Source organism: Vombatus ursinus, unplaced genomic scaffold, assembly GCF_900497805.2.
Source record: "Vombatus ursinus unplaced genomic scaffold, bare-nosed wombat genome assembly UNPS02000580.1, whole genome shotgun sequence".
NCBI lineage: Eukaryota > Metazoa > Chordata > Mammalia > Diprotodontia > Vombatidae > Vombatus > Vombatus ursinus.
In genome coordinates this window covers 27,260,966-27,274,188 of record NW_020940358.1, presented here as the reverse complement: position 1 = coordinate 27,274,188, position 13,223 = coordinate 27,260,966, and the positions used below count along the sequence as shown (strand labels likewise).

Below are 13,223 nucleotides of genomic sequence, written 5' to 3'. Positions count from 1 at the left end.
TTCTAAAAAATTTTATAATAACAATAACAGAGCAATAACAAAGAAAACTATGTTCAATAAGCCTATGATTATTAATATCAAGTAAATCGTAAAATAGAGATAGGTAGGCTCACCTAAGGAATTTACCACCTTCATGGAAAGGGCACAGGGTGAATGAGACTTACCCCAGGTTGCCAGCATATTTACACCACATTACAATGTGCTTCTCCATAAGTCATGGAATCTCAGTGTTTAACAAGTTGAAGTTGAGGGTCATCCAAAGGATAACAGGAAGGTGAATTATATGCACCATTAGACTTAGTACAGTATGTTAGGAATGAGGAACCTCTCAGTGTCCTCAGAGAGATATGACTGGAAAAGGAGGCGGGCTGGGAAGGCCAAAAGAATTCCTGCTGACCTGTTCATCACTTGGCCAAAGTAAGATAACACTAATTCCTGATGAAAACACTAATTCCATATCTCTACAAGACCTCTAAAGAAGGATATTGAGGCTAAGAATTCTAGGACGCCCTCCCCTTCCTTTTGAGGACAGAAGGGTAGCCACCCCCTTCATTTATGGATTGAGCTGGTTTAGGACCTGAGAACCCTTGAGATTGTTTACTGCCTTCTGAATCATCAAATGAGGACTAAATTTGATGAGGCAAAGCTTCAGTGTTGAATGTGTGGAGCCAAGGAGGGTTTTGATAAACTTCCTGAGTACTCATCTGTATCTTGGTTTGAAAGGGAAGTTATGGTTGTTGACCTGTGAGGATGATATCAGAGGAACACAACCTGGCCCTTTCATAGCCCATACCCTCTCTTGTGGGCCTCCTGACCCTCCCCATCTAGACCTCCCCATCTAGACCTCGGTCTAGAGTTGCTGTGGGGATGAGCCTGATTGGACAATTGCAACATCTTAAAATAATAAATCAAATTCCACTTGGGGCAAAAGAACCTTCTCCAGAAATAGGATCTTGGGCTTTAGAGCTGGGAGAGACATTAGAGTACAGCCATGCATAGAGCATGGAGGAAGAGGAAGGGCCAATGGTGATATCTGCCTGGAGGGGTGCTAGCCCCTTCTCCAGCCACCCCAGTTTTATAGTAGACTAAGCCTCAGAGATCAGTTCATTTAATAGGCTGTGAACAAGGCACACCTTCCTTTAGAGCTGGAGTTCTTAATCTGGGGTCCATGACCTTGGTGTTTTTTTCTTTTTTAATATTTTGGTAACTATTTCAATATTTGGTTTCCTATGTAGTTTACTTTATACATTTAAAAATATTCTTCTGAGAAAGGGTCTGTAAGCTTCACCAGACTGCCAAATGGATCCGTAACACACACAAAAAATGATTAAGAACCCCATGCCTAGGAGCTTTACAGCTTATGAAGCACTTTCTTCCCATTATTTCTTGTGGCAGTTAGGTATTGCTATAGGTCAGGCCTGCACAATATACTGCCTGCAGGCCCCTCATGGCCCGCCAAAGCGGGCCACAGGTGGTATGCTGTGCAGACCTGTTTTACACTCTCTACATTTTTCACAGGCCACCTGAAATCCTTTCTCCATAAGTGGCCCTTGGGCCGAATGTTGTGCAGGCCTACAATAGATAGAACACTGGACCTGGAGTCAGAAAGACCTGAGTTCAAATATGACATCAGACCTTTGTCTGCCTCCATTTCCTCATCTGTAAAATGGGAATAGTAATAGCATCTACATCCCAGGGTTGTGGTGAGAATATAGTGAGATAATATTTGTCAAGTATTTTGCAAACATTAAAGCACCTTATAAATGCTAGCTGTTGTTATCATCATCATCATTATTCCTTCACAGTAGTCCAGAAAGCACAAGTATGATTAGTCTCATTTTACCGAGGAACAAACTGAGGTCCCCTGAAGATTGACTTGTGAAGGGAAAAGGAAATATGGTGTAATGAGAAGAACGTCGGGCTTAGAGTCAGAAGGCTTTCACTTTCCAAATCTGTAAAAATGAAAGGGCTGGAGGATGTTATCTCTCTAAGCATTGTTATGACTCTGACTACGATTATTCCCACTTGACAGAGAAGGTAACTGAAGCACGGAAAAGTGACGAGAGACAGCGGGCCGCAGAGACTGGAGCACCGAACCTGGAGTCAGTGCTTCTACACTGGCTGTGTGATCATGGGCAAGTCACTCCGCTCTCAGGCCCCCTTAAAATAAAGAGACTGGAGGCCATGACGGTAGCGCTTGACTGCCACCTCGGCGGCTGGGCAGGCCCAGGCTAGTGATCTCCCAGACTCAGAATTCTGAGCTGCAGTAGGGCTGAGTCAGTGAGGTGTCTGAACCAGGTCTGGACGGATTTCCTCTTCTAGGTCACAGGGAGGCATGGCAGAACTTTGCACAGGGAAGGAATGATAGGGTAACCCTTGAGAGTGAGGGTCATTAGGCTGCCTGAGGAGGGGTGGACTTACCTAATTAGGAAACGAAACAGGTCAAAACTTCCATGTGGCTCAGCAGTGGGGTCAACCCATGAATAGTCAGTGTACTTCCAGCCTGGGAGATATAGGGAGACCCAGCCTTTCTTTCTCTTTCTTTCCTTTTTTCTCTTTCTCTCTTTTTCTCCCTCTTTTCCTTCCCTCCTTCCTTCCTTCCTTTCTTTCTCTCACCCACCCTCCCTCTCCCCTCTCTTTCCTTCCTTTTCTTTCTCTCTTTCCTTCCTTCCTCCCTCCCTCTCTTCCTTTCTTCCTCCTTCCTTCTCTCCTTCCTTTCCCTCCCTCCCCCTCTTTCCTTTTCTTTCTCCCTTCCTTTCTCCCTCCCTTCCTCCCTTTTTTCCTTCCTTTCTTTCTCTCTCCCTCCCCCCTCTCTTTCTTTCCTTTTCCTTCTCTCTTCCTTCCTTCTTATTTTCTTTCCTTCTTTCTCTTTTTCTTTCCTTTCCTCCTTTATTCCTCTCTGTCTTTCTCTCTCTCTCTCTCCGCCCTTCTTTCTTTCTTTTTCTTTCTCCGTTCCTTCCTCCCTTCCTTCTTTCTTTCTTCCTTGTCTTTTTTTTAATGAGGTTGGATTTGATAGATAACCTTTAAGGTCCCTGCTAACCTCTAAATCTATGATTCTTTAAATATTATTTCTATTTTACAGTGGAAGAAACTAAAGCCCAGAGAAATAAAATTATTTGTTTGAGGTCTCACAGTGAGTCAGTGGTAGGACTAGGTCAAGGATTTTTCCTTCCAGCATCCTTTCCACTAAGCCTGTTCCCCCCACCTAGGAACTGGGTGTGCTGGAGCCAGCCAGAACCAGCTTTCAAGAGCTAATTATTAAATTTTCCATGTGAACATCCTCACCTCAGAAATGGCCAAATGCTACAAATCAGGGCTTGGTTTATTCTTTTGTTGATTACCTAGACCAGTAGTGCCAAACTCAAATAGAAATAGAGCCACTTAACCCCTACACAAGTATCGCTGTAAGTGTATATTGGCTTGGTTTTAAAATATGGTATTATCTATGTTTTATTGTATTTTATTAATTTTATTAAATATAGCCCAATTACATTTTAATCTGATTCCTGCACACTTGGGAATGCTGTAGGTTTGATGTCTCTGGTCTAGACTAGGGCTTAGCAAACTTCAGCTCAGAGCTGCAGCTTAACTGTGGGCTATTATTTGAGGCCTCCTGGTCTAGATTTAAAGAAAGTGGTGGAGAAAATTAAATTTAAATTAAATTAATCTAATTAACTATTAAATTAATTAAAATTAAACTTAAAAGTGTGTTGTGCTTTTTGGAGTCAGTTGTTAAACATTTACCAGTATACCCCTGCCTCTAGTACAATAGCCTCTTCCATTCCTATTGGTATTTGCCAAGAGTGCCTGCTTGCAAGGTAGCCTTTGCTCAAAAACTCAGGGCAAGAATGGCAGCTCACAGTCCCCGCCCCTCCCCCCCAATCCCCAACAGGCTGTTTCCTGCAAAGGCATGGTGGGAAGTAGCCCTTCTGATGAAAAGGCAGACAAAAGCTGCCCCTACAGGTACAAGGCCACCTCTTTGGCCTGTCGGAAAGCCTACCACTGCATGAGTTTGTCTTCCTAAAAGATTTGGGGAGATATGATATCTGTCTTCCAGTATTTGAAGGACTACTATGGAGAAGAAGATTATACTGATTCTGTTTGCTCTTGGAGGACAAGTACTAGGAGCGATGGATGGACATTACAGAGATGCAGATTTTGACTTGATGCAAGAAAAAACTTCCTAATCGTGAAAAGTATCCAAAAATGAAATAGGCTACCTCAACAGGTAATGAGCTCCCTGTCAATGGAAGTCTTCAAGCGGTACTGATTTACCACTGGATACTGTAGAGGGGATGCTTGTTTAGGTTGAGATTGGACTAGATGGCCCCTAAGCTCCCTTTCACCTAAAAATCCCCATGAAACCTTGGATTCTTGTTCAGCAGTCTGTTCCCAAACTCCCCATGCAGTCACCCATCCTGAGATCCAAGGCAGAAAGAAGCAGTGGTTGGTGGACCAGACAAGGAGCTGCCCTGAGACAAAGGCACTCTTAGCTACAATAATCACTATCATGGTTATCATCTATCACTAATCTGCTAAGTGACCTTGGGCAAATCACTGCCCCTCTTTGGATCTTAATTTCTCCCACCTGTTATATGAGAGGGTTAGACTAGATGACCTTATTGGTTCCTTCTGTAATCACAGCTCATCCTAACCAGTCTCTTGAGCTCTAATGTCTCCCTTCCTTCCATTCATTACATTGTAGGAGTTGTCTTCTGAAAATGCTACACTTCCATCACATTCTTTCCCTGCTCAAAGTTCTGCCATGCCTCCAAATGACCTAGAAGATGAAAGCCAAATTCTTCATTCTGGTATTCAAGGCCATTCACAGTATGATCCCAGCATACCTTTCCTATTTCCCACTGGTCCCCTCCTCTTCCATCAAACTGGCTTCCTTGTTCCTTAAACATAACTTCTCATTCCAGTCATAGTTTATGCCATTTCCCCTGTTCAGAATGTCCTTTTAGCTCAGAATGTCCTTTTATCCTCTCTCTATAGAAAAGCCCTATGTATCCTTCCAGGCCCAACTCAATTTTTATCTGCTCCAGGAAGTCTTCCCTGACTACCTCAAGTGTCAAAGATCTTTTTCTCCCCCGAACTCCTATGGACCTGACCTTTGTGTCTCACCCACATACCACCTGAGACTGCTAATTATTTTTCCATGTGTATGAGACTTGTCTCACTCTAACTAGCTGTAGGTTCTTTGAAGGTAGGTATGGTGCCCAGCACAGAGCCTTCCATATAATAAGCTCTCCATAAATACTTGCAGAAGGAGAAAAAAGAAGGAAGGAAGGAAGGAAGGAAGAAGGGGAGGTAGGATCCTGTTAAACTCTTTGGAGGATAGAAGACTTATGAGCATCATGAGACCAGTCTTCAAGTAGGTAAATGCTTTCATGTAGAAGTATGGAAGAGAGGTTAGATTTATTCTGCTTGGCCCCAGAGGGCCAATGGGATGAGATTGCAGAGAGGCAAGTCTCAGTCTGATACATGGAAAACTTCCCAATAATTAGAGCTGTTCAAAAATGGAATGGACTGCCTTGAGCAGTTGTGAGCTTCTCATCTCTAGAAACTTTCAAACAGAGGTAGGATGGCTACTTGCTGAGGATGTTATTGAGGGAACTTCTATTCAAGGAAGGGTTGCACTAGATAGCCTCTGAAGTCCCTTCCAACCCTACATCTTTGATCTTATGATCATACTGGGTCTTTAGTCAGGTTACTCATCTACTAAGTCCAAGGTTTCTTTGAGAACTAGACAGAGATCAGACATTTGGAAAGTGGGGTATTAGCAAAGATTCTAGGATTCTATCGTAAACAATTTGTCATCACAATCATCTCTCCCACCCCCAACCCAGTCCTCCTCACCCAAATTTGCCTGAAAAGAGTGGAATGTGTACCTCCCTCTTGGGAACTCTTGCATTCTCATAAGTGACTGGTTCTGGACAACTGGAAAAACCCTGTACTCCTGCCCTACCACCAAGAAGGAATAGTGGAATTTTAAGCTTTGTGATAGTTGGATGTGTGTGGAGTGGCACAGTGAATAGAATGCCAGGCCTGGAGTTAGGAAGACTCATCTTCCTGAGTTTAAATCTGGCCTCAGACACTTACTAGCTGTGTGACCTTAGGCAAATCACTTAACCCTGTTTGCCTCAGTTTCTTCCTCTATAAAATAAGCTGGAGAAGGAAATGGCAGACCACTCCACTATCTTTGCCAAGAAAATGCCAAATGGGGTCACAAAGAGTCAGATACAACTGAAAATGACTAAATAACAACGGCATGTGTGTGGAGTTAGATGGTAAGTTCTGGGGCTCTTCACACCATCTTTTGTGAGCATTTGCCAAACCTGTCCATGCCTGTAGCTGAGTCCTTATCTCAGGACAAGCCAGGAACTTGTGAGGTAGGTATGGCTTCTCTAAACCCTTGGGTTATCCCCCACCCCCCACTCCCACTGTGCTCATTAGCATCTCTACCTGTGGGAAGAGGAGAAGGAGGGAGCAAAACTAGTTTTGAGTTTGTCAAGATCTTAAGGTGCTCTGGGCCTGAAACAGAAAAGGAGTAAGTGTTTACACCATCGTAGAAGATTCCCTCCATTTCTCCCATTGAATCAGGGCAACAGCCAGGAGAAACAAAGGTATGTAATTCTATTGAGGAGTTGGTATCAGGAATATCTGGACATAGTCTCAGGACAAGTGTATGTTGGTGAATGGTTTGGGAGACCTACCTAGGAGATGCAAGCATAGAAGCATAGAAGGAAAAATCAAAACTTTTGGGTATACATTTGGGTGAAATTAGACGGTAAAAGTCAGTGTTGGATAAGATCTAAGTGAGGTTTGAGAGTTGGTGTGAGAGTGAGTGTGCAATAAAGAAATGTCCACTGGGGTAGGGATATGACCTAGTTTCTAGTTCCCTGGCTGCCCTGTGTGATCTGATGAAAGGCTGTAAGACTACATTGTGTCTAACACAACAAATCTGGCTTTGGGGCTTCTGAGCTGCTTCCTGGTTTCTGTTTCAAAAGGAAAGTTCCCTGCCAGGCACTGTGTGACCTAGGACACTGGGTGTCCTGATGGGGTCCAGTAAAGAATCACTTCTCTCTGCTGCCATTAACAGGATTGTAACAATGTTAATGCCTTTTCTCTTTGCAAAGCTTTCCCCCCAAATCTCAAAGCTCTTTACAGACCCCAACCTAATGACTCCTGGCAGGTAGGTGAGTTTCAGAGAAAATAGCTATTGCTTGGCATGAATGTAGCCGGGGAAATGTGAATTGTAGAGAGAGACTGGGATTGGCCTTAAGCCGCCAGTGTGTCAGGGGCCGTTAGTGTGTTAAAATACAAAATAGAGCCTGCTGTTGGCTGCAAGTCCGAGGTCCTATGCTTCCCCCATTCACCATCCACTGCAGCCCAGACGCAGTTACTGAGAAAATCCCAGCCCAGGGGTTTCAGGGAGCCTTGCTCAGAGCCTATGTGGAATATTTTATTTGGAACTGGGGAACAGTTTAGGAAGGATATTGACAAGATGGAGTGAAACCAAACAGAGGAGGGTCACCAGGATAGGGAGGTATATGTGTGTGTGTGAGTGTGTGTGAATGTGTGTGTGTAAATGTGTAGATAGAAAGATGATAGATAGATATAGAAAGAGAGAGAGAAGGAAAAAGAGAGGGAGAGAGAGAGAGAAGGAAAAAGAGAGGGAGAGAGAGAGAGAGGAGAGAGGGAGAGAGAGAGAGAGGAAAGAGAGAGTATTATATGAGTTTTGGCTGAAGGAACTGGAGATGTTTAGTCTGGAAAAGAGAAGAGTTGGGGTGGAGGAAAATGAGAACAACACAATGGGTGTCTTCTACTACCTGGAATAGTAATAGCCCCTGAAAATAATTCCTGTGGAAGAGGGCTTAGACTTATTCTGCTTAGCCTCAAAGGACAAAGCTGGACAGTGAATTGAAATTCAGCTCATCATAGTGAAGGCCTTGCTAACAAGTAGAACTACCAACAAGGGAATGGGTTGCCTCTGTAGGTAGTGAGTTTCCTATCACTGGAGATGTTCAAGCAAAGGCTGGATGATTATATGTCAGGGATAGCAAAGTAGGGATTCCTGGACTTAACCTCTAGGGCTTATTCCAACTCTAAGGTGAATCGGTGACTCTGTGCCATTTACTAGCTGTGTGACCTTGGAGAAGTCACTTTATCTCTCTTGGCCTATTTCCTTATTTATAAAAGGAAGATCTTCTATCTACCTGAGTGAGTGGTTTTCTCTGTCCCCAGCTCAGGTTATTGTGGGGAAAGTTACTTTGTAAACCATAAAATGCTGTAGATGGGAACTGTTTTATGCTTATTCTACTTCAATTAGATCAAACCACAGCAGTGTATGGGTTCCAATTAAGGTCTTTTATTATATAGGTTTTATAATCAAGAATGCTCTGAAAATCAAGACATCTGAAGATGTCTGCACTTGGGCTCTGGAATTAGGCTCTCAGGTAGATTCTTGATACGCTCCCACCCCTTAACCCATCAGAAGACTACAAGAGAATTGCCTTATCAACAGCAACTGAGATTAAAGGTAGACTGAGTGTTTATGGGTGTAGTTGCAGGGCTCATAGCTCTCCCTTGCCCTCTCCCTTCCCCTGGAAAGGTGGTGATATCAGTCGTTTATCCCACAGTATAACTAGGTTTTTAGCCCCTGGTTTTTAGCCCATTTTTGACACTTTTTAGCCTCTTTTCTAACTGTTGGATAGAAGGCCTTGTCCCAAATTATAGCATTTTCAGGTACTGGTAAACAAGTAGGTGGGGTAAATTGAGGAGAGGGAGGGTAGGCACCTCACAGACATCCTTATATTAAAGCAAAATAGAAATAAACACCTGAGATTATTTCCTCCAGCCAGCAGCCTGCATAAAGCCAAGGCCCTCCTAGTTCTTATTCACTGATCTCATTACCTGAAAGCTTGGTCTTTCCCAACATACACAAAGTGCAAGGTGTGCTGCATGGAGCCCCAGGCTTCAAGTCAGGTTAAAATCCAGGCTCTGTCATTTACCAACTGTTGTATCTTGGGTAAGTCACTGTGGGCCTCAGTTTCATCTTCTATAGGGTAGGTAGGGGGGTTGGAATAGATGGAATTGCTGGAAAGCTCTCTTCCAGCTCTGATATTCACTGTTCTAAGAGACTTTCCAATTCTATTATTCTGTGATGGAACATCCCTTCCAGCTGACATTCTATGTTCTAAGGGGCCTTCCAGCTCTGACAATCTATTTTCGAAGGCCTGTGACATAAAAAATGAAAAATCAGTTCCCACATTCTATGCTCTAAGGCTCCTTCCAGCTCTGACATTCTCTGTTCTAAGGTCATCCCCAGGCTGACATTCTCTGACTCTATGATTCTGAGTGAAAAAGAAAGAATGATTTATAAATGGAGATGAAGAATAAGTGGAAATCACCAGTGCCTATAAGTCCTTTCATTGAAAGTACAAAAATCAACCAGATGAGACTTTGTGGTAGATTGGCAATTTTTTTTCCTCTCATAAATTTAAATAACATTGCTTGGGATAGCATGTACTAACTTCCAGTAAGGTTCATCCCATTGAAGGAAGTACATATTAGGAGGGGGAAGGTCTGGCCCAGAAGGGTAGGATGCACCTCTCCTTTCCATAAACACTCCAAGGGGAAGTCAGTGTGCATGTGCGAGGGGGTAAGAGAAAGTCACTGGCTCAGACTGAGAATTCTGAGCTGTATTGTGTCTTTCACCCTTTGCTCCTGGATACTCTCTGTATGAGAAGCCCACTGTATGTGTGTTTGTTCTCGCTGCTTCACTGATTATGTATTCTGGAAATCTGCTAGTATCACAGTGCTTTGCAAAAAAAAAAAAAAAGAAGAAGATGATGTGGTTCGCCAGGAGAGATGGGGGTGTCCAAGTCACAACTGGGACCCAGGACTTGAAGTTCTGAAAATCAGAATGAACCAGATCTGGTCCTTCAGTTAAGGATTAGCCCTTTTTGCTCAGGGAGATCCTGGAGATGGCAGGGCAGCCCTATCTACAATGCCCAGTTTGGACTTGGAATTAGTCACCATATCTTCAGATTACCTCCTGCTTGGGGGATAAGGCCTCTGAGTGGGGCTTCTAGATTGGTTTTTAATCTTCTTTTTAAAAGGTCTGAAGAGTAGAGATGGTGCCACAGCAGCACTAACCAGAGAGACAGGGTGTTTAACCTGAAAGGAAGGTCTATTGTATGGAAAGAAAAGTGAGACTCATTCACTTTGGCTCCTGAGGGCAAAACTAGGGGCACTTGATAGACGTTGAGCAGATTTTGACTTCATGTCAGGGAAAACTTTTCAATAGTTGCAGTTGTCCCTAAGTGGAAAAGGGCTGCTTTGGGAGGTAGGAGTTCCCTGTCTCTGGTGATCTCTAAGCAGCGGCCAGATACTCCTCCATGAGATGCTGAAGAAGGGATTCTTGCTCAGGGAGGGTCATATTAGAAGTCTTCCACGTCCCTTCCATCTGCGCAAGAGACTCCATGGCCTTGATATCCAAATCAACATACTCCATTCTAACTATTCCCTTGCTCCCTTGTGACACTGACCTGTTTGAGATGCCTCCATTTCCTCATCTGTGAAAGGAGAGGGTGAAACTAGATGGCCTCTGAAATCTATGATTCCATGGCCCTGTGCTCAATTGACAATGGGGCATCCTGCAAAAGCCTACTTAATCTGTGTGTGTGTTGGTGTGTTGTGCATATGTACACACATGTGTGTACATGTGCTTAGAATTTAACTTGGCTCCAAAATAAAAAAGATTTTCTGAAATTTGGTGACATTATGGTATAAAAATGATAGATCTAAAAACCATTGTAGGAACTGAAATAATCTAATGAGGTGAACATCCTACAAAAGAAATGCAAATTCTTATCTGTCGGGTAATACTTTCTAGTCTGTTGTACTTGATCTTCTACTCTCCTTCAGTGCCTCCCCAAGGAGCAGAGGTGGCCACGGCAGGAGAGCTGCTGACTCATCTTAATCTAAATTTGTAGGAGGCCGTGTGCCTCACTGGGAAGGCAACATGGTGTAGTGGACAGAGCGCAGAATGTGGAGTCAAGAGATCTGGGTACAAATTCTGCGTCTAACTCTTACTATGACCATGGGCAAGTAGCTTCCTATCTCAGAGCCTCAGTTTCCTTATCTGTAAAATGGGCATAATAACACTTGCAATACTTGTTGTGAAGAAAACACTTTGTAAACCATGGAGGGGCATAGAAAGAAGATTTCTTGTAACCCAAATCCTTCAACAGCTGCTGAGGCCTACAGAAATAAGTCTCAACTGAATACTAATGGGAGACCTTGGGGGTAAAGGAAGTAGCTCCCTGGAATATCTGGTCCAAAATGTAGCTGTGTCCTATAATGTGAGAGTCGGGGGCTGGAGTGGAGAGCGGTGGTAGAGGAGGAATATGTCCTCTGCGGGAGTCCCGAAGGTTTTCTTCACCTGGTAGTTATTTGATCAGAAACAAAATTGCTTGGCTAGCCAGTTGGAGATGAGCACCAGGTGTGGGAGATGCCCTCTGGGAGGGCCTGGCTGGGATGGGAAGGGCCCCATTCCAAGTGAGTCCTTCAAGCAACCCCACTGGGAGGGGCTCAGACATTGAGGAGAGGTCGAAGAGTGGTGTTGTACTTGTCAAGGAGCAGTGTGGTCACATTGCTTGAGTGGTCCTCTGCCCACGCTGGGAAGGTCCCCAGCTGGAAGACGCTCTGGGCCCACGTATTCATGGCCAAGTTAAGCAGCAAAACGCCTGCGAGATTCATCAGGAAGCCTGTTCGTACCTGAAACACACAAAACCCAGAAGACCAAAAGGTTCGCCCAACAGCTCTGGACTGAATTCAGATAAAGTCATAGGGCCAGCAGAGAGATGCAAAGGACATCTGGTACAAACCCACATCTCAGAGATGAGGAAACAGAGGCCCAGAGACGTTATGTGGCATCTACAGTTACCATAGTCATCTGGTGTTCAGACTAAGGTTCCAACCTAAGGAACTTGAAGCAAAGTCCTGCTTCTTCCATTATTCCATTGATGGCTAAGTCATTTAAATTTTCTACCACTCAGTTTTCTCATCAGTCAAATGGGGATAATAATCCTTGACCTACATCCTTATCAGGGATGCTATAAGACAGGGGCTCCTAACTTTGGTGGTAAGTCTGGTGATACCCATGGACTATTTCTCAGAAGAATGTTTTTAAGTACATAAAATAAAATATATAAGATTATGAAGGAAACTACTTTTGTTGAAATACATTTATCAAAATATTAAAAAAAAAGCCAAGTTCACAGATTTCAGGTTAAGATGAATGAATATAAGAGAGGACATGTAAAGGTAAGTGCTGTCCATACATACATAAAGGGAATTGTGACTGTTTTTATAGGAAAGAGCACAAGAACCTTAATAACTCTCTTAGACCCACTTAAGGGCATTGCCCCATTGAAGGCAAGGACTAAGACTTATTTATCTTATTTAAAGGCAACCAGGTGGCACAGTGGATAGAGCCCCGGGACTGGCGTAAGGAAGACAGCAGTTCAGTCTGACCTCAGACACTAGCTATGTGACCCCAGGTGAGACATTTAACCTTAGTTTTCTTATCTGTAAAACGAGGGTAATAATAGCACCTCTCTTCCAGGGCTGTTGTAAGGATCAAATGAGACAATGGGGATAGAAATGCTTAACACAGTGCCTGGAAGACAGTAGGTGCTTAATGCTTCTTCCTTTCCCTCATCTTTGTTCCTTCTGAGCACCTAACACAGGCCCCTACATAGAGCAGGTTCTTAGTTATGCTGATTGCTAAATGAATGAAATGAATGTATTCCTAATACAAATGGAATATCACCTGAAATGAAACATGGGACATAGAATGTAGAACATCAGTGAAGGAGAGAACTTTAGAACACACACTAGCAAGGCTGGAAGGGGCCTTAGAACATAGACTAGCAGGGCTGGAAGAGACCTCTGAACACAGTCTGGCAGGGCTGGAAGAGACCTTAGAACACACACTAGCAAGGCAGCAAGGGGCCTTAGAACATAGATAGACTGGCAGGGCTGAAAGAGACCCTAGAACACACACTAGCAGGACTGGAAGAGACCTTAGAATATAGATTAGCAAGGCAGGAAGGGGTCTTAGAACACAGACTTGCAGGGCTGGAAGGGACCTTAGAACACAGACTTGCAGGGCTGGAAGGGACCTTAGAACACAGACTTGCAGGGCTGGA

At 43.8% G+C, this 13,223-nt stretch overlaps 1 protein-coding gene across 1 annotated transcript in view; it reads right to left on the bottom strand.

The window, feature by feature from the left end:
• Positions 1-11,209: 11,209 nt before the first annotated feature.
• SLC13A3 (solute carrier family 13 member 3) overlaps positions 11,210-13,223 on the bottom strand; it is a 74,741-nt gene continuing 72,727 nt past the window's right edge. Inside the window, exon 13 of the mRNA XM_027852304.1 lies at positions 11,210-11,787. Within this exon, the coding sequence (XP_027708105.1) occupies positions 11,602-11,787 (186 nt within the window). The 3' untranslated portion in view covers positions 11,210-11,601. The remainder of the gene's footprint in view (positions 11,788-13,223) is intronic.